The sequence below is a fragment of the Puntigrus tetrazona genome, chromosome 6, assembly GCF_018831695.1.
Source record: "Puntigrus tetrazona isolate hp1 chromosome 6, ASM1883169v1, whole genome shotgun sequence".
Classification (NCBI taxonomy): Eukaryota; Metazoa; Chordata; class Actinopteri; order Cypriniformes; family Cyprinidae; genus Puntigrus; species Puntigrus tetrazona.
Window position 1 is genome coordinate 12,837,763 of NC_056704.1, and position 20,975 is coordinate 12,858,737.

At 38.5% G+C, this 20,975-nt stretch overlaps 1 protein-coding gene across 3 annotated transcripts in view; it reads left to right on the forward strand.

The window, feature by feature from the left end:
• Positions 1 to 466: 466 nt before the first annotated feature.
• Positions 467 to 20,975, forward strand: part of ryk (receptor like tyrosine kinase) — a 39,557-nt gene continuing 19,048 nt past the window's right edge. The window contains exons 1-4 of one of the 3 annotated variants that reach the window (XM_043242408.1): positions 467 to 582; positions 18,358 to 18,479; positions 18,898 to 18,997; positions 20,489 to 20,620. In XM_043242408.1, the coding sequence (XP_043098343.1) occupies positions 537 to 582; positions 18,358 to 18,479; positions 18,898 to 18,997; positions 20,489 to 20,620 (400 nt within the window). In that variant the 5' untranslated portion in view covers positions 467 to 536. Of the gene's footprint in view, positions 1,097 to 18,357; positions 18,480 to 18,897; positions 18,998 to 20,488; positions 20,621 to 20,975 lie in introns of all 3 variants that reach the window. The other 2 variants (XM_043242406.1, XM_043242407.1) reach the window with 2 other exon arrangements.

Consider the following 20,975-nt stretch of genomic DNA (forward strand, 5'->3'; position numbering starts at 1 on the left):
CATGAAATACGATACGAGTACAACATGAGCAGGTCTTTTCGTTTAATTTTCACTGGTGTCATGTTTAAGTATTATAGTTTTACTGAAAAAGGGGACTCCCCCTAAAATGTTTTCTAAAGAAAAACATTGATAAAGTACAGACTCTTGAAAAATACTTTTACAGCAGAGTAAAAATACTTTATTAAGCTACTGTCCGCCTCTGGAAAACGTTAAAGCATTTTATATAGCACTTTATAGAAGGCTACCTTACAGTATACTAATATAGTGTTTTTTATTTAACGCATACTTTCGTATTTCACAAAAAAAAAGAGTTTGAAATTAAGCTGAATTAGCATGCAGTAAGTTAACTGGCGTAGGCAAAAGCCCGCAGTTGTCACCTGCCTGTATTATTATCATCACATTAAACACACACCACCCCAGGAGCGCGCCCGTGAACGTCGGTGCGTGCGCGCACTAGTTCTAAATGACCCCCCTCCCTTCCCCCAGCCACCCCTTTCTTCAATGAAAACTGAGATTGCGGGGGGGTGGAAAAGACCATGAAAGGACAGCGCTGGAGGACACTTTTTAGGGCTGTTTGTTTGGGTTAGTATTTGTGGCTCGTCCCCCGACTTTTTATTTTGAGGAAGAGAAGCTAAGGACTTTCTCCCAGGAGAAACGCAGCGCTTTAACGGCGTCCAACGGGTCCCGCCGCTGAGATTGAGCGCGAGCTAACAGAAGTTAGCTGGACGGCTATCGGCGGCGGGTGAGGGGTCGACAGAGAGCGCCGTCATCAGACCTAGTAGCATGTCGCCCTCGGGAAGAAGTAGCTCGAGCTTTGGATGAGGTTCCGTGGCGCGGTTCGATCGCAGAGACTTTTTGACGCGACGGTGGGTTGTGATGTTTCCGCCAGCGCGGGGCTCCGGTGGAGGCGCGGCGTCGGCGGTGTCCCGGGGCTGGCCGCATACGGTACTTTGGAGACGAGGGGGTTTCTTTCTCCTCCTGCTCCTCGAAGGGGCCCGATGCCTCGCCAACCCGAGCAATGCGCCGGGCATAAACAATAACAACAGGCCGAATGTGAACGTCTTCATGAGCGAGGAAGAGGTCAAGAAACTCCTGGGTGCGTATCCTTACTTCTCCGTCTGCTCAGCTAAGTACTCCTGCTCTATCCAGAGTTGCTTGGATCTGGAAGTTTTTTGGCACTCTGACAAACTACTTTAATCGCTTCTAACTAACTACTAAAAGTTAACTCGTGTGTGTGTTTAGTGTCCAGACGTAAACGAGTAGTTTCAGACATGCTCACAAACTGCTGAAAACTTTGTTGTAGTTGGTTAGCTCTCCATATGTTAGCTTTGATAGGCCAAAACAACCCGCGGCGTCCTTGTAACCCCGGTTTATTCTTAAGAAAATCCCTCATATCTTCCCGGAAATGTTATAAAATGCGTATGTGAAAACAGTTTTGTGAGGTTTACAATTTAGCATGCCGTTTAACAAGAATTAAAGGCCATTGGGTTTGTTGTTAGGTCGAAACTGGTTGCTAGAAAGTTTTCCATGCTTGTGTTAAGTATGTGGTGATTTGTAAGGTTTCTATCACGCACATGCACTAGATACAGAGCAGAGGTGTATGAGCTGATCGGAGTCATTCATTCTCACTGGTGTGTGTCAGAATTAGTTGACGCAAAACCACACAATGGACTTTTCTTCAGATGTTTTACTGCTTTATGTCAGACCGGTCAGTAAACGCTGCAAATGCAAGGCACATTTAACCCTGGAACGCATTTTGTTGCTGTTGTTAGTATTAATATTGCCAAAAAGTAGTTAATCCAATTCTTTAAGCATGTAATGAGATTTTTATAACATTATTACAGGCTACTTGCATAAAATGCATAGTTTTTACTCTATAGCTCAATAATATTATTATGGTGACGTTTCAAAAATGTATAGTTTTATCAATTTTCTGTATTTTGGGTGGTCCAGTGCAATGCATTACACTGCTGACTTTAGAAACCTGCAAATAAATTTAATCTATATTTTATAATTACATATATTTTGTTTATTTATATTTTATGTATTATGTATATATTTTTATATAATTCTTTAACAAGAAGTATAGAAGGTGTGTACCACAGGTTGCATATAGAATTATATTAAATCTCTCTATTAGAGAGAAGCTATGTAGAAGATTTTTGTGCGGTAGGTACAAAATAGAAATATTTTGATTATGTTGGTAATTTAGACACCTTGGAAATTGATGCATCAAATATGATACAGTAGGCTTTATAGGGTTAAATGCAAAGGAGGGCTTTTTTATACATTTCATACAACTAGATGCATAATTTGGCAGTTTGTTAACAACATATTGTTGTTTGTGTTTGTTTATGATTTAATGGCTCTGCCTAAGATGTAAATGTTAAATTTGTGCAGAATATACTCCTCTTTCCATACTAATGGGCCAAAATGGATGTGTTGTGCTCTGAATAATTTAATGCATTCTTTTTACTTGAAGATAAAAAGGCTTTGATATATTTGTATTCAGAGTAGATTTTTGATTCAGCACCACTGTGATTAATGCAGTGAGAACTGATTAGCGGTTGTTAATTGCCGGGTATTTGTGACTGGGCCTATAAGCAGTCATTATCATTGCTAATGTCACAGTGTTGTTAATGAAAGGGTTTGGGGGCTGGAGCATCAATTTCCTGCTGGAAAGAGGAAGCGGAGACGAGGACGTTTCGGAGCAGCCCTGTTTGAACTTGTTTGGAGGGTTTACCCTTTCAGCTCAAATTGAGAGCAATTTCTATTAGACTGAAAATAAAACAGAAATTATATGCGGCATTCATGTAATGCGATGCAAATGCTGTAGCATTTAGCTTGAAAGCTTGAGCTCTGAATGTTGCCATATGGAGTGTAAGGTTTCAAATGAGGCGGTACTTAAACTTTTTACATTTGAACGCTTTGAATTTTGTACATGATGTAAGCTGACCAGATGTTCAAGTTCAGTGTTTAGTTTTTGAACAACGTTGGTATATTAATGGCTGATTCTGAGATCTAAGCACAGCTCGAGAGCCAATATAATGTCCGTAAGTTTAAAGAATATAACTTATTGTGCATGTGTATTTTTTTTTTAATTCACCAAAGGCGATTAAACTGGAAAGGGGTTTCTGTGAATGTTGGTGATAACAGGCACGATGTGGGTTTATTTTAGCTTTTGTAAAATGCAAACAGGTTTGAAAGATGATTGTCCCCCTCTGCTCTCATACCTCTGTTATCCTCTGTAAAGCTGACCTGCACATTTTTTGTCACGACTGGCTTTAGGAAGAGAGCTCGTAGCTTTGAGTGCCTCTTTCTGGGTGCTCTGCATTGCTGAGTCTCCTCAGTGATGATTGATGAACTTTATGGTGGGCTTTTACACTCTTTGATGATCATGTCGGGTTATTATCATCAACATGTCGCCTGTAGTTTTATGCGGGGCGCTCTGGAATTTGTCTTGTGATGCCGGCCGAAATGGAGCGCTTTTAGGGGAAAGTGAAATGGAGCTGCACTTCGGAAAAAGAAATGCTTCTCGGTGTCATTTGTCACTTTGTTTTTGTGCATTCTGGGATCCTTTAAACCTACCCGGACTGCGTTCATTTTGAACCTTAAGGTTTTAAATCATGTATATAACACAAACTTCACATAAGAATTGCCTTACGATTACTGTGTCTTTCTTTGTTAACATGATTCCCCCCTCTCTGTCTGGTTCGACAATGGGTGCTGCCCATCTTGGAATCAAAACCACCTTGTTACGCTGCAGTAGACTGAGGGCTATTGTAAGCATGGGGCTGTAAGGAGAAGTCCCTGAATGCATTTATCACAGGGACATCAGCAGGCTGTAGTTTTGCACTGTCAGTGCCTCAGAGAATCAGGTGTTCACCGTTCTGCACAGGGCTCTGATTACCACTGATGTGCTTCAGAGATCCTGTTCTATGACTCGCAGAAATCCTTGACTTAAAAGTTTATGGTTGTGGTTATATGGATGCCATTTTATTTGGTGCTTTGAATACACGTATGTCTCCGTTTTCCCTTTGTAGTCAGATAGATTTATGTTTGTCTATTTTGTGGCGATGTCTAAAGGTTCTCAGTATCAATGTTGCAGATGTAAAATTTTGAAAACTAATGCTTACGTTTCTGGAGTTCAGTTTCTAGTGGTTAGTGATATAATTTTGACATTCTTGTTATTTTTTGTTTGAAAAAAAAATTACTTTTCCCCCAAAATATTCATTTTTTTTTTTTTAAAGACTACCATTTTTGACCCAGGTATCATTTAATAGTTTTGCAATCTTGGAATAGAAACTACACTTTTTTTTTTTTTTTTTTTTTTTTTTTTTTTCCTGAAGGTTTACTTTTGTGGAAAGTTATTCTATTTTACCTCTTATGTCTTTCCTCTTGCTTGCTTTTTTTGTCATGTTCTTGTCATTTCCTGTCTGAGCTTTCAGGAGTGCTGTAATTCTTTTCACAGATCTTAATCTTGTCCCCCCCTCCCGTCTCTCTCTCTTTTTTTTTTTTTTTTTTCTTTTCCCTTCTTCAGAGCCATGTCACTGCAAATAACCTCATCCTATACATGTTCTATAGTGACTCTGATTGTATGCGAAAGGAGATCTTCCTGCTGATTACAGCAAATGATGAAAGGCAAAATTTGAGGGAATATTTACATGTCGTATCACAGTGTGCCCTCTCCGATCCTTGAGTTCACTGCCTATAGCATCAAAGTAAATGCACTGGCTTTTTGTGGAGACTGTCGTTTTGATGGTGGTCCTAAAACGCTTGTTTTCTATTTCAGTGCCAGTTTTTGCTCTCATTTTGTTTTGTTTTCGGCAGTCTTGTGCTGTGTGAGAAAAATATAATTCAATTCATATAATTGATCTCATGACTATAATGAAATTTTAGAAGTAATTGGTTGTGGAGATCAGTGTGAAATTAGCGCTGATGAGATTGAGTCATCTCAAAGTATCAGAGGGGCAATGAAAGAGGGTGAGTACAGTTACTTTTCAGTGAGGTAAATATTTTGTTGAATGCTTTGTTTACCAGAGAGATTTTTAGGATTTTTCTCCCTTGTAAGGATGGCTTTCTTCTGTGACATCACTGCCTCATCCAGGCTCATGCTGTTACAGTAAAGAGAGAAAGCCTTCACTCTCTCCCTCAGAGTCCCAACACCACAGGGATGAAAAATCTCAACTATCCAGCTCTTCATTGCTAACAGACAGCGTCAGCCCTCTTGTGTCTGAGTTATTTTGGGGGATCATTAGGTGGCCTTGTACAGTATACGGCAATACGGGGAATGTTTAGGTCACAAAACATATCCACTCTGATTTACAGTGTAAGCTTGCTGCCTAAGAATCATGTTTCTTCTGTAAAAAGTGGAAACGCTTTGAGTTTATGCATCAGACAGATGGTTGCAGCTTATTTTAAGGCTTTAGATTGCTGAACACAGTTAGTGGATGCCTTCGTAGTCAGTTGGACATCTGTAATGTAGTAATAATAATGTAATTCAGAGTAAAATATAATCTTGTAATTTAAGAAAAAGCGCATGACTGGGCTTTAATCGTTTGGAAATTGATTAATCATGTAAAATGGTTGTTTGCAATTCTACGCTTTGTATCATGCCCATGAGATTAACTCTTAAGAGTTTTTGGTGAAAACCTCAAAGGAAAGCTGAGTTAGTTATTATTTATTTATCAAACTTTTTTTGATTGACTATTACTAGTATTTGGGTGTTATTACTAGTATTTTTTCTTGGGTGTGACGTGGAATAACAAACTTTCCTGTTGCTCAAGCGGTATAGCATGGCACCAACAAACTTATGGGTTCAATTTTAGCATCATACTTGGTTAATTCATGATGATTCCTAGGTTTTGGCAAGGTCTAAACGTTGCACTTTGACATATTCGGTCAGTCACAAGAAGCTTGAGAAATGTAGCAGGTCAATTTTGTTACGTTTTTTTTTTGTATAGTTCCACCAGCCAAGTGAGTTTCTGTCTTGGATCAAAGATCTGAGCTGCATGCTAAAATGGTACAAAACCCCTGGAGAAACGTTCTCTGCAGAACTACTCTTGTGATGGGCTATTTGACTTCTTCGCTTTGGTGCTTTTCCAGGTGTCTTCATCTCACTGGACTTAAGAGGTGTTCTCCATTCAACAGAAACTTCAATAATACTACCTAACTCTTGTCAAAAGGAAAGGTTACATCTCTTGGAGATGGTGGCTTTTATCTTTATCTTCTGCAGGCTTTCTCCTCTGACTCCATATTAGGAGAGACCTCAAGAGGTTGAGGTATTTGGCCTGGCCCAGTCTTTTATCAGTAGTTTCCATGGCAGCGTCAAAGGGAGGTGATTGAGTTGCTGATTTAAATCAATGTGTTTATGCAGGGTTGATCCTGACACTCAGGAAACGGTAAGAACGGGCATGAGACTGAATTTATTGTTATGTGGAGATCTCATTTAATGAAGTGTGTCCACCGACTCGCCATAGAACTTGAGGGCTAGGTAGAAAGCACATTTATGTCACATTTGTTCGCTATTTCATTACTAATGCTAACTACGATGGAAATATGCCGTAATCGACAAGGGATTCTATTTCTGGAAGGACTTCTATGTCTGCGATGTTGTGACTGGCAGCCTGGTTGTGTTTTAGTGAAGGTTTCATGAGTTTGAATATCATTTTGCTTAACTTTGACGGCCAAAAAAAAATAGTGATTTAGCTCAGATCTTAGCAAGCAATTGTAAAGAAAACAAGAATGTGCAAACTGATAATGTGGTGAGTGCTCGGAGAGAGAATGAGACATCCTGTTCTATTTGGTTTAAATTTTTTTAATCTTTTAATTTGTGTGCACAGATTTGTGCATGAAACTTTGTTTGAGAAAATGTTTCATGTGTTAAATTGTATTCTTAATTCACAACAAAATGTAGGAACAATCAAAACCACATACAAAAATCTCAGCCTGGGAGGCCTATAATAATTAAGATGAAATTTTTGACATTTCGCCTTATAGGGGAGAGTGGGTTGAGTTGAGATGTGCTCGACTTGCCACCAGTGAGGGATAAATTAAGCCTAGGGAGAGGGTAAGTTAAGCCACATGAAGTTAAATTGTGCCACTGATTATACAAGTAAAACGAAACATTTTCAGCTCATGCAATATCAAGAAAAGAAAAATTTTATAAAAATGACTTTCTGTGAGCCTTTTGATGGACTGAAGCCTTGTTCCGGGAAATACAATTTCATAATAACACTAATGTCCAATTTTCATAAAAACCAAGGCCTCTTTAAAATTTGCAGAAGAAAAATCTCATTTAACACAAAGAACAAAGTCTAACATAGTCTAAAATTAACTAAATATAACATAGAAATATAGTAAAATAATACTCTCATACGAAGCGCTGATCGACCTCAGGGCTTTTTGCTTAAATTACCAGACTCCTACCGTTTTAGCAAACTTGTATCCTCGAGCAGTTTAGAGCTTGCATCATGCTAACAGTATAGCCTCATATTATCTGTTACTCTTTGTATATTTGTGGGCATATCACAAATTTTATTTTAAGATCACCTAGAAATAATGGGTATAACTTCCCCACAGGCTCAGATCACACACTTTACCATATATTTTGTCATATAAAGTATGAAAAATAAATTGTATTATCGCTTGAGCTGACAAGTTTCCTGTTTATTGCAAATGCACATAAATGCAGCTGTCTAATAAAAGGTTTGAAATCAGAGTCTGTATAAAATTTGTTTGAGGATGCAACAATTGGAATTGCCAGTTGTTCAAGTCTACAGTAAATTAGTCTCCTTGGGCATTGGCCTATCACAGTGTTTTTAGTTCTGCGTTGTACTGTTGCAGCCATAAACCAGCTTGGCTGCCTTCTCGTATGAGTAAGCGAACCCTCCGTTGTTCGTATAATACTTGTAGAAGAATGTTTACTTAAGCAGCAGCTGTACTGCCATGTTGTTCCAGTGACGGCGGAGAGTTCTGAGGATACCTCTTACGGAACAAGCTCTGTTTGCTCGACTGCGGTGGCAGCTGTAGTAGGACTGGCTCATGTGGTTGTAATTAATGATTGGCACCGACTCCTTTTGAGCACCAAGCAAGATTCATTACCGAGCTGCCACAGCTCAAGCCATGACAATCTGGAACCTGTCTCTTCAAAACAATGCACTTTCCACAGACTCAAGCCTAGCTGTCCAAGTGATCCCTCAGACCCTGGCCTCAGGAACAGCAGGCCTGCATGAAACTAATGTTCATTAATGAGCCGAGAGCTGAACTCGGTGATGGGGCACTGAAAGAAAGGATTGTCACTGCTTTAAAACTGATCAAAGAACCTGAAGTAAAGTCCAACCGTGAGAATACGTGAGTGGACTTAAAATGAAGTGAAGCATTTTATACTTGTAACGCTTTGATGGTATGTTAATTCTGGTGGTTCTGTGCATTTGGGCCTCACTTTGACCCCCAGACCTTTAACTGAAGTGTTCTGAATGCAGATGAAGCATTTTCAAGGTTAACTTATTCTCTAGTACATGTAATTCTGTTGCTGTAACTTCAACTTACAGACCTATGTGCAACAACAGTGTGCTTGGCAACACGGAGCAGTATCATTTCAGTCCAAGAGAATTTTGTGATGGTGTGATTTGTGAACAAATTATGCTTATGGATTGAGTCGGTTATGTAATGAATCAGGAAGTCTCACTGCGATGTGTACTTTAGGTTTATGAATCTTACATACACCAATGCAAATAAAGAGATGCATATTCGTGTGTTGGGTTCTAATTAAATTATTAAAATTAGTATTGGTTACTTTTAAAATGTAAACACTGCTTTGCAATAATATGGAACAAATTAAATTGTCAAATTTATAACCACACCTTTTTCCTCAAAGCAGAAGTATGCCTATCGGTGAGTCCCAGACTCTACTGGTATATAACAAGGAGAATAGCAGCGTGTAGGAAATGGTAAAACAGTTTGTTCCAAACCAATGTGTTCATTATTAAGATAATACAGTAAAATAGCATACGACACACCAATTTTCAATATTGAGCATTCAATATTTCAGCTAAAAATAGACTGAGACCGGTAGCTATACCCATAGAATTTACAAACGGCAGCACCCCCAGCTGACACAGTGCATTGTGATTGGATGAACCCTACCAGCATGTAATGCCCCTTACCATAATCACAAGTTTAGCTTTTAAAATGTAAAGACAGTTAATAATGTACTTTTTCCATCAGTTCTATCACCATCTCACCTTTTCACTCTCTCACACAAAACTTTTAAAGATCTTTTCACCCATTCATTTCAAATGCAAAACTCAAGCAGAACTTGAACCAATAACAACACATACTTGCAGTCACTGATTCACAAGTGCCAGACTGTCAGAGTAAAGTCGTAATTGATGGTTGGTAAAAACAAGCTGGACTTAACGAATTAAGGATTTCTTAACTTGTGTATCTATAATTTTCCTTTTTAAAAAAAGGTAATTTGGCTGATAAAGGTTTCTGCTTTGGATCAGAGACTTGAAAGCCCTATGATGTGATGCCTATAAACATGTTTAAAAATGAATGTAATATAATATATGTAACTTTACGTTCCACTGCTTTGAGGAGCGGTCGTGTCTGGATTGAAGAATAGCCTTAGGATCTGTCTTTGTAATCTTGTTTGATGTTAATCATCACAGTTGCTTTTATCTATTACCTCCGTGAGCATTTGGAATGGAACAAACAATTTTCAGATGATGATATCTACAGTGTTTCATTAGTAAAGAATGCAGGTGACCTTCAACCGACGGCCTGTTTCCATTTTTCATTGTGATGACATGGAGTACTGTAATGAAATAGAGGCTAAGTGGGTAGCGGAACCTGAAAAATGGTAGTTCCAGTCAAAATAATTCTGCGCTGTTCCTTGTTACTGCCCTCTGAAGCATAGCTGCCTGCATTTAAAGTGTGACTTGAATTCTGTATGTCTCAGGCCAAAAGTTTATTCCCAGAACACTTCTAACATTGGCTCAAGAACATTAATAAAACACTTGGTTGATCTTTCTCACGTGACAGACGCAGCGCTCATATGCATTTGCAATACACACGCCGTGATTGACTCCACTGTGATGTGACCATCTCTCTCTCACACAACACTTTTTATGGCCCTTTCACACAAGACGTGGAATGTGCTGTGCTGTGAAACCCATTCATTTCAGTGGCCTTGCACTGTGTGAGCACAAAACGCATTCGAAGAGTCAATAGCAAATACTTAAACTTCTGAATCAGCGACTGTAAGTAGGTGTTATTAGTTAAAGTTTTTGGTTTTCATGTACGTTTTAGCCCAGTCTGGATCAGCCTTCTCTTTTAGATGGAATAAATCCTTTTAGAAATTGCATCATATGATCCCTTTAACATTAAAGATTAATTGTTTTGTTCGAATTATGGCACATTGCAGCTTGTTGCAGCTTGTTTCCGTTGTTGTAAAGATTTTGTTGCGTTGTGCGCTGCTGGGCCATCGTACAAAAGCTGCCAGATGAAAGGCCTTTTAAGGTTCGACATGTGAAAGCATTCATAACTATTTTGTTTGCGTACTGTGATGAATTTCTGATTGAAACAGGATGTTCAAATTGGATTGTGACATGTCAACAGCCAGCCAGCCACGGTTAAGTGGCGTTGATGACATAAGACGAAATAAAGTCCAAGTGAGTTATTAAATTTTGATAAAAGATTTCAAAGGAATAGTGTACACTGAAGCATGAACGTTTTGTCACTTTTGTTTTCACGCTGACTTCAACAAACCTGAAGGAAGCAGCTCTTAAAGACACCCAGAACTTGCTAGCAGTGCTCATGTGGGGTTGTCATTTACTGAGACACTTTCTGCCTGTATTAGTAATTATTTCTCCAAATGTGCTTGCCTCTGTCCGAGCCTATAAATCCTTCACCGCTGGGGGGTTTCAGGGAGTTTCGGTCACCACACATAAATAAACACGCTCGCTTAGACACTTATTACACCCCTGATGAAGCACCTGGGGCTTCCTGTTCCTCTCACACACCCATGTTGCTCATCTGTTGTGGCCAAATTAGGATTAAAATAAGTGCTGTTTATTTATAAATGACAAGTTATTAATTAAAAACGAGATATTTTTACTGTCAATTTATTCCAAGGGTTGTTTGACTTGCATTTAGTTTAGTGTGTATTTTTGTTTTTGCCTGTGGTACATGGAAGATCCATTAGTGATCCGTAGAGAGCATCGCGTCTACTGAAGTAGTGGAAAGTGGGCGCTATATTATAGGATTTTTCTGCCCTTTGCTCAGCACACCATATCAAATTTTCACTAGTGATGGTGGAAGAGATAATGGTTGACTGGAATGCCACCAAGCCTGAAACCACAGCCTGTATCAAGTAAAATCATTCCCCATTAAAGATGCCTTACAGCTGCTTCTAAAATAACAGGGCAAAGTATGGCACCATTGAAAGATTCTTGTGCTTTGGCCGCATAGTTACTCGACTTGAACATGTGCCCAAAGCTAGAAAAGAGGTTGAAGAAAGCTTTCAAGGCAAGCTGAAAGACGAGCAGGGAGCTATTACAAAAGGAGTCCATGAATAGAATAGGAATGACCGGCAGTAGTATTCTCATTTGTATGCTTGTCTATTCGAACTGCCACACTAAATGGGGGGTAGGTCCCTTTTCCTTTTTTTTTCCTTCGTGACTCAACCTATTATTTAATTGTATGCTAGTTTGTTGTCTCTTCACTGATGTTTGAAACTTTCTTTTCTGTTTTACAATACATGGTAGGTTATTTAAAGTGTAAAAAAAAAAAAACCACACAGTTAATAATGCAGTCACATTGGTTTGAATCCTGGAAACTGATTTATGTGAATTTCTTTCATTCCTCGCAAGCTATAACATAATTACTTTTTATTTTTATTTTTAGTGAGCATAGTAAATAAAGGAAATGGTTTGTGTACCAATATAGCAAGACGTTGTTGACCCTGGTCCTGCGGAGTTGGAAGGATACTATTAGAACTGTACAAATATTCAGGAGAAAACATTCTCTGTGCTGAAAATATAACTAAAAATATTACTTTCAACTTTTGGATGTTATTGGTGGTTGTCTTAAAATTGCCTTAAAGTGAAAGGACAGTTGACACAAAAATTAAAGGACTTCTGTTCATCTTGGAAACACAGATGAAGATACTTTTATTTCCTTCCATTTACATAGCAATGATAAAACCACTCAAAACTCTACATCATAATGCCATGGCATCATGGTGGATGAACACGACCGCTTTCCTCCGAACATATCAATCACTGAAGCGGATGAGAATGTTTCTAGAATCTGATCTTTTGTCAGATCCTGTCTCCCTCTATAGGACATTCCATTACATGAAAAGACATGTTGGTCTATATACCTAACTGAAGTGTGAAGTTATGTGTGTGTATATATATATATATATATATATTTTTTTTTTTTTGTATTTTTTTTAAGGGTTTGTAGTGGAATGGATGAAAATGAATGTCTTGGTTTCGTCTTCAGTAGGCTGTCTGAATGCAATAAAACAGATTTTTCTGAAGTGTGGAATTTGAATTGACTTTCTTTTTTATGCTAGTGGGACCTCAGATTACCAACACCAGCAAAGCCCTTTTGAAATTTCACAGGGGAGATGTGTGTGTGTGTGTGTGTGTGTGTGGTAGTTGTAGTTAATCCCACACTGGGCTGTGGTCCTCTAGAGGTCAGACCTCTGCTGGGAGACGTTTTACCATAGTTTGGGTTATTTTCACCAGCCGTCTAAGTTGTGACACCGCTGCCATTTCCACTGGGCTGGCTGCTCTCTGTCCCACCCCGTCCAGTTCAGTTTATTACGGGCGACATGTTCAGCTTTATAAAAGGTATCCTGGAAGTGCCACGGTCACATCTGAAAGTGTTTTTCTGTCCATTGCAGTGTTGCACTCTTGGTCTGCCTGCTAGTTTTGCATTTACTTTTAGCCCACACCTGTTTGGTATTACACTGATTACCCTCCTGACCATCTGTGCTGAACTCTTACATTCAAGGGTCTCCAATATAGCTGCCATGATGACATTCTTGATGATAATGAGACTCCAGATCTCCTTATTTTGCATGTTCTTCCACTTTCTTTAGATTTGGTTTGACCCCTCTGCCCCTTTGGTTTCCACACCCCTGTGCAAACACTACATCCTGCGAACCTTGAACTAGATGCATACGTAGCTCTCGTTACAGATGTCCACACATTATGGCCTACTGGCGTGTGTGTTTGTGTGTCCAGTCCACCCTATTGTTTTCGTATGCTGCTGGTGATTTATGTATTTTTTTGCTTGCACTGACCCATTGTAGGTTTTACAGGCAGCTTGTAGTTGCACAGTATTCTAGCTGTAACTTTTAGCGTCTGTCTTTCATTTTTAATTTTTAAAATAGTCATTTGCTTTTTTAAATGTAGGTTTCTGATTAGTAAATCAGATTTTAAATGCCAATCTTTGAAAGCAATGTGACCAATGGGCACTATCATTCAAAAGTCTCGTCACCAAGGTTGCAGTGTTTTAGTCAAATACAGTAAAAATAGTAAAATTGTTCAATGCCTACCACGGGATTTTGCGAGACTTGTGGCAGCACGTAATGTCACACATTCATTTGCATATTAATGATGTCATTGCGCCAGGTTTGAGTTTTGGCACTAAGATTACATGTTAAGCTGGACTCACTCTCACTATACTCCTTAAAGTCTGATAAAGTCAATCTATCAATATATCTAACTTTTTTATTGAAGGCCCTTATGCAGCAGACAACTGAAAGCACAGAGTAGATACCAAGAGAGACAACGCTGTGCAGGGAGATTTAGCTCGAGGGCATTGTTAGAGACACTGAACCATACGTTTTTTCTCCAAAAAGTCTCTCGGTTTGTCAGTATGAACCTGTTTATAAGAAAAAAAAGCTGGCAAAATGGCCTGAAAGTTGCCAAATATAGTGCGCTCTTGTGTGAGACGTGAGAGCTGATGGCGGGCAGTGAATATTTGTGGCGACTTGCAACAAATAAATCAAGGTATGGGAAACAATGGAGATTGTATGTTGTGTCAACTGGTATTGAGCACACAGAGTGAGCAGTATGAAATGCTTAGTGCGAAAGGAGATTTAACACTAGTTAATTGAATTAGAATGGTGTCATTATCTTGAGCGGATAATAATAAGTGAATAAAAACAAAAATGTGTCACCAAATATACTTGGGCTGCCATTAATGTAACTGGGTCTGTATGTTTGGGAAGCCCTGAATATTATTATTTTTTTCCCTTTTTTAAATACATTTTAACATGTAATCTCTTCCAGTTACAGCATTTTTATCCAGTTAATTTTTTCGTGACTCCGAAATCGGAAGCTGTCAAAATGATGTAACACAAATTGCGTAGTTATATAATTCATTATGCAGCTTGTCGTAGCGGCTAATTGGATATAGCACTCCAGGGATTGAAATCTAAAATTAAGATTCTAAAATCAAGTTTATGAAATACTTGGCATACTTCAAGCTTGCTTGTTAACCGAAGGTTGTATCTGCCTGTCAAGTTCTTACTTGGTTTGTTATGCTAGAACTTGATCAATGCATAACAACCACTCTCCACTGTCCTGCTCGCTCTCTGAGCTTGGCTGCTGTTATGTCCTGTGCACTGAGGGAATGAGGATAAATCAGACCCCGAGTACAGAAGCCTCTTTGTTCTACCTGTGCTTACCTCTTCTCCCGGCTCTTAGTTTTTTGTTGTACCTTTCTGAAGACAGAAATGTGATCTCCAGAGGCCAAGAAATCCAAAACCACAGGTCTATATACCTTTGGCTGTGGAGAAAGACATGGATGTAAATCACTGCCTTTTTAAATTCCTTTATTGTCTGCGACTTCAGTTTTATTCTGTTCTGAGTGTTCAATACAGAAAAGTCTAGTCCTAGACCACATTTAAAAAGAAACCACAAATTTTTAAATAAATCATAGTACATTTTTACAAATTGTAAACCACGGCAGAATGGTGTTTTCCCCACCTAGGAATTATTTTACATTTAGATCTATAGCCTTTTCTCTTTGCTTTTCCCAATTCTACCATGTTTTTTTTTTTTTTTTTTTGTCCCAAGATGACTTTAATATAGTGCTGGATCTTTGGCAAGGTCTTTGAGCAAGATTCGCCAGCATACTGCTGTATTGACGTCTTGCCCGTGGACATGTTTTCTCCCTGGTCTCTGCTTTTTCAGAGTGGAAGTAATTGAACCATGAAAGGGTTTTTGAAGCTACATAAAAAGACATTACAGAGTATTGCCGTGAGGGGGATGCAAAGATTTCGTTTTGCAGCAAGCGGAAACCACTTTTTTTTTTTTCTTTCTCAAAGACGTACGGTTAACCACAGCTCTTTTGAAACAAACTTGTTACTTGAGCATAAAGTAAAGAGGTTAAAAATGGTCACCACTGAGTCACAAATAAACAAGCTTGGAAACACAGGCTGCACATATGTTATAATAAAGTCATTCTCCTAATTATCCTGTAATGGACCAGTTCTTCAAGGGTGGGAGCGCTTTATGCCACACAGGAAACTGTTTTCAAACAACCTCCTGCTTTCTTTTTGAAACCTCTGGTCAGAGGGTTGAGCACACTTGACCCATGAACTTCAACACCCTATACATGCTCTGTTTTGGGGGGTGAGTCTATGACTGAGCTAAGGCTTTTTTTATCTGCAAATTCCTTTCTATATCAATTTTTTGTGCCAGAGACTGAGAGAGTGAAGGTATTTCATTTAAGAAGTATCCCTCCCTACCAGGGATTGACATTAACCTTTTTTGCTCACCAGCCACTGTGGCTAGTAGTTTTTAAATTTGCTAGCCATTCAGCATTTTCACTGACTTAATACTGCACACAAATATTTCCTGGTCATTTGACCCGTTTAAAGGGCATTTCCCCATGCATAATCTTTCGTAACCAATTCTTACATTTTATTAATAATTTCACTTAATATAGTAAGCTACTATAGGGGGCTGTTACCAATTATGAATTATTTTCATTAGCCAAATGGAGCAAAAACAATGGGCAATATATACCTGCCACCAGCCTCAGATGGCACAGACAGTCTACAGTCTGTCCATTGATCATTTGATGCACATTACATACAAAATGGCAAATGTTGGCTGAAATCTTTACTATGTTTGGTTTTGTGCAACTTCTTAAAAGTCAAATTTGTTAAATGTATTGAGTAAAGTATTAATGAATTAATAATACAGCATTTCAGATCTTCTTTAGTATTTCTATTTTAGATTAAATGGTAATGTGAACTATGATAGATTGATTCATGCCAGTCGAATGGCCCTTTTCCTTTCCTACAACAATAAGCTGCAGTGAGCACCGGTCAGTGGTCTGGTTATGCAAGCTTACTACTCACATGGCGTAATCTTTTTCAAGGGGTATCAACACAGTGGGGGCAAAAGTAGGTCCAGACAGGTCACATGGTGCAAGATGTGGGAACTTTAATTAGTCTCAAGTCTGTGGGTATGTTAGTAGTATAAGTCACGCCTCAGTAGTCTATCACAGCTGGCTGATTCTCTTTTCCTCTGGGCTCAGAGGATTATGTCAGTCGGGATGTCTGTCTGAACTTTGAGGACACTTGAATGTGTCTGTTTGGGGGCCACACAGCTTATTTACTCCATAGGTGGGCAGTCTCATATCACTGGAGGGCTGAAATCTGTGCTTAAACTATCATCTAATCTCAGACTATTATTTACCGCTGAATATCTGAGTTTTGTCAGGAAAAGGTGAGGTTTTTGGAGCTTAAAGGCTTTACTGAAGTAGACATGAGATTATGTCAAGAAATGGTCTGAATTAATTTCACTTTGAATCATTTAAATCCAAATGCACCCTATTTGCTGGAATACATATTTCCATTTTTTTTGTGCACAGTTCATCAGTTCAGATTATCTAACATTTTTTTAGCTTTATTAAGCAAATGTTTTCAACATTTCAAAAATGTTTTGAGAAGCAAATAAGCTTATTACAATCATGAAGAATCATGCGATACTGAAGACTGGAGTGATGGCTGCTTAAGATTTAAACTAACAGATAACGGATCATTTTAAATTTAATGTTTCGCTATATTATATTGGTGAGTACAAGACTTTGGAAACCTTTGACCGGCAGTATTTCCACCATGTTGTCTCCTAAGGGCATTTATCGAAGCCCAAAATGAAAAAAGAAAGAAATCAAAAAAAAAAATCTACTGTTGTTTGGTAAGTTATGTTTTAGAAAGGGTATGTATACTTACTCCCATCCCCCTTGTGTTTGTGCAGACCACATGACAGACTGACAGGCTCCAGTCAGCCACAGCGGGGCCTTTCAGTCATGATAAGGTTTGCCCTGAGGCATGGCAGAAGATTCCTGCTGTCAATCAACTTCACACATCACTGGGTCTGATTCGTGTGGGAATCGGCCTCCACTTTAGATTTCGGTCTTGTTCATCATCATTGCCCCTCTCCAGCTGTTCATTGGGGGCTGGATACAGTATAACTGGGATCGCAGGTGTGCTGTGCTGCCTGGGAGAAAGGCATTTCAGGTCGAGTCTCTCCCAGGAATGTAGCCGGGAAGGAAACACTGTTTAGATTACAGCGTCGTTAGAAAATGGAGGCCAGGCAGAGGAAAGCAGAGATGTTTTGCTTCGAGGGGTGAAGTCCTTAAATATAAACATGCTACACTCAAACGTTTTCCCTTCGTTCTATGGTGGAGGTGGCAACTGAGGATATTGTTCTTGGTATAAAAGATGAAAACCATTCCAAGTGGTTCTAAATGGACAGGCTGGAGAGCGAGAGAAAAGAACTGTGGTTAAAACTTGGGCGGCACTCTTGGTGGTTTAAATGGGTCCATCAGTTTAATGGGAAACATTCTAGAATATCAACATGATCATTTGAGCCTTTTGTAAGTCACATCCTTCTGATTTGAAATTGCAGTCATATTTCGGTGGCTGTCATACCTGCCCTCTGTGACACAATGGATTCAGATCTTGCTCTAGATTCTGCAAGGAAGTGGAACTATGTCAGACAGCGGTTGTTCACCACACCGAAAGAATGTATTTTATGTATTGTTGCCATGGTTTCCTCTTGCACCATATACTTCCAGACGCTGTGGAATACATTAAGCCTAAATAAGCACATAGGATGTTTTTATGGCGAAAAACAAGAGTTCATATGAGAGCAGAGATGGAGTCTGGCATTATGAAACTATATTTTACTCCTCTCTCTCGAGGCAGGGTGGTTGTGTGCATGTGAAAAGATGTTTAACTGTTTAAATTCTGTGAGTCCCAATCAGTTTTTATCATTTTAATTATTGACACTCTCTCTCGCTCACTCTTTGCAGGTCTTGATGCTGAATTGTACTATGTAAGAGATGATGTGGTAAATCATTACGCCCTTTCCTTCATCCTGCCTGTGCCCAGTGACACTAACAGCCTGCATTTCACATGGCACTCCAGCAGCAAGGTTGGCACCGTTTATGCATCCTATGTACACTTCCATGGTGTCAGGCTTTTTTTTTTTTACTTAAAGAATCATACAAAATTATGGTTTCCGGAAAACTGTAAAGCGGCACAACTATTTTCAGATGTTGTTATATAATAATAATAATAATAATAATAATAATAGTAAATGTTTTTGAACACCAAATCAGCATATTAGAAGGATTTCCGAAGGTTTTTGACACACAAGGTTGAATTGAAAATTCTGCTTTCCCATCACATGAATTGAAAAAAGAAAAAAACATATTAATACATTTACACAAAAATAATTTTTAAATTATAATGAAATCGAACTATTATTTTTTAAAGTTTTTTTTAAAATCACATATCTGCATCCTTATTTTAATATCTTAATTATTTCCTGTAATCCTTGTCTTGTTTAGGTGGATTACAGGTTAGGGTTTCAAGTGGAAAACACTTCAGCCATGGATCAACCTCAGAGCAACATCTCTGTTCAGGGGGAGGTCCCCCGGACTCGTTCCGGTGAGTAAATCATTTCACAGCTTTCATATGTTGTATCAATTCGTTGATTTGAGTGCACAGATACTATTAAAAGTGAACTGAGCTGGACAATGACGTCTCTGAATTCAATAATGAAATGCCTTTAACTGAAAATTGATCGTTTAATCTGTTCATTATACGTTACAAGCGCTCCGTTGTCACATTTGATACTGTTAAGTGCTCTGAAAGTTGTTAAAAGCACTGTAGAACTAAAGATAAAATGTGCTGTTGATGTATAAAAGAAAAAATTTTTGACTTTGTATACATTTAACAGTCTTCCATTAAAAAGGCTTGTTTACTATTGGAAAGCTTATTGTTTTCAGACTTTTATTGATTCAAATTTTTAACATCACAACTTAAGAACCCACATTTATCTACTCTTAATTCCTGTAAGGCCTTTGCACACGTCATATTCAGTGCAATAAGCATTTTAATTTGAATGAACCAGCACTAACATTTTAATTTTAATTTATTTATTTTTATGTGTTAATCTTTTTTTCAATGCACTGCAAATGCAAATAAAGCTGGCCAGTCTATACGATTCATGCATTTAGTCACATGGCCAGCGCTGCTGCAGTTACATTAAACTATTAGTGACTTGGTGGCAACAGTGAATAGCAGAGGAAGAATCCTTGATTGGCTCACTGTAGTGTTGCCTAATAAACACGATAGTTAATCCAACATGTAATACTTTTTGCAATACCTAATGTCAGAGAATTATTTTCTTGCATTCAAAATGTCTGTTTGTCTGAACAATGCAAAACTCAGAGCAAATGTTGGTGCCAACATTTGCTTCATGGTTATTGGTTGACTGCTCACTTTATTTATTGTAATTAATATTTGAAATAATTTGAAAATATAAATGTGTAATATAAACAGAAGACAGAAGTATTTTTCATAAATATTTAATATTAATATTTACTATTACTGTAATATTAAATAAAATTACAACTAAAAAGAGAGTACTGTAATCAACAGGGCACAACAGTATTCTAGTTTGGTAGTTTGTGTGCTTTTGGAATGATATTAAAATGAAGTTAAGCCAAAGTAACACTCATATTACATACAGCACACAGTGAAAATAACATCAATATGACAGTGAGCAAACGCATAAAGCGCAGCATAATTTTGCCTCTGTGCATCATCTTCATCTACTTACTTCTGTGTTCTCGGCAAGACCGTTTTGAGCTTGAGCTCCAGGCACGTGAACAAAAGCCGCAGTCTAATTGGTCGGCCAGTCGAAACCAAGGTGCTTTACGGTTCTCGTTTTATGCTTCGTTATGCACTCATATTGGCACCCTTTTTTGGGTCACAAGCCGTTAAACATTGGCGATACTCGCGCTCGATAATCGTCCTGGTACGAGCTTATACTCTATTTAAATATAAAATGAAACCGTTTACAACCATTACTTGTAATTGAATAGTAGCTGATTATTTAATATAAGAAGTCTACTTTCTTGTGTGTCACTCTAGTGTTCAGAGTGGATCTTTTCTGCTCGGGAAAGGCTGATGGAGAGGCTGTGCTGACGGTGCAGTTGAACCTGACTACACCGGCCAACAACTTCACAGTGCTCAACTTCAAACGCAGGAAAATGTGTTACCGAAGTAAGATCTTTATTCACACACGTTTACCTTATTTCCTCCAATACATCCGTTTCTTAAGATCGTAAGTGCATGTTTGCGTATTTGGAAAAAAAAACTTTCACTTAGAAAAACTCTTTTTGTGTTCAGCAGATTGTGTATCACGTTTCGCATTGCCAGAGACTGCAAATATGATAATAACACAAGCTTTCTGTCATATGCTTCCCTAGAGGAAATAGCCAGTGAATTTATTCTCTGCTTATTTGAAGCACATGAGCCAAATTAGCTGCTGGAGAAGAAAAAGAGTTTGTGTATGCCCCAATTTCCTCTCCCTTGTGGAATAACTGGGTCAGCGTGCGTATGTGGCGCTCAAGAAGAT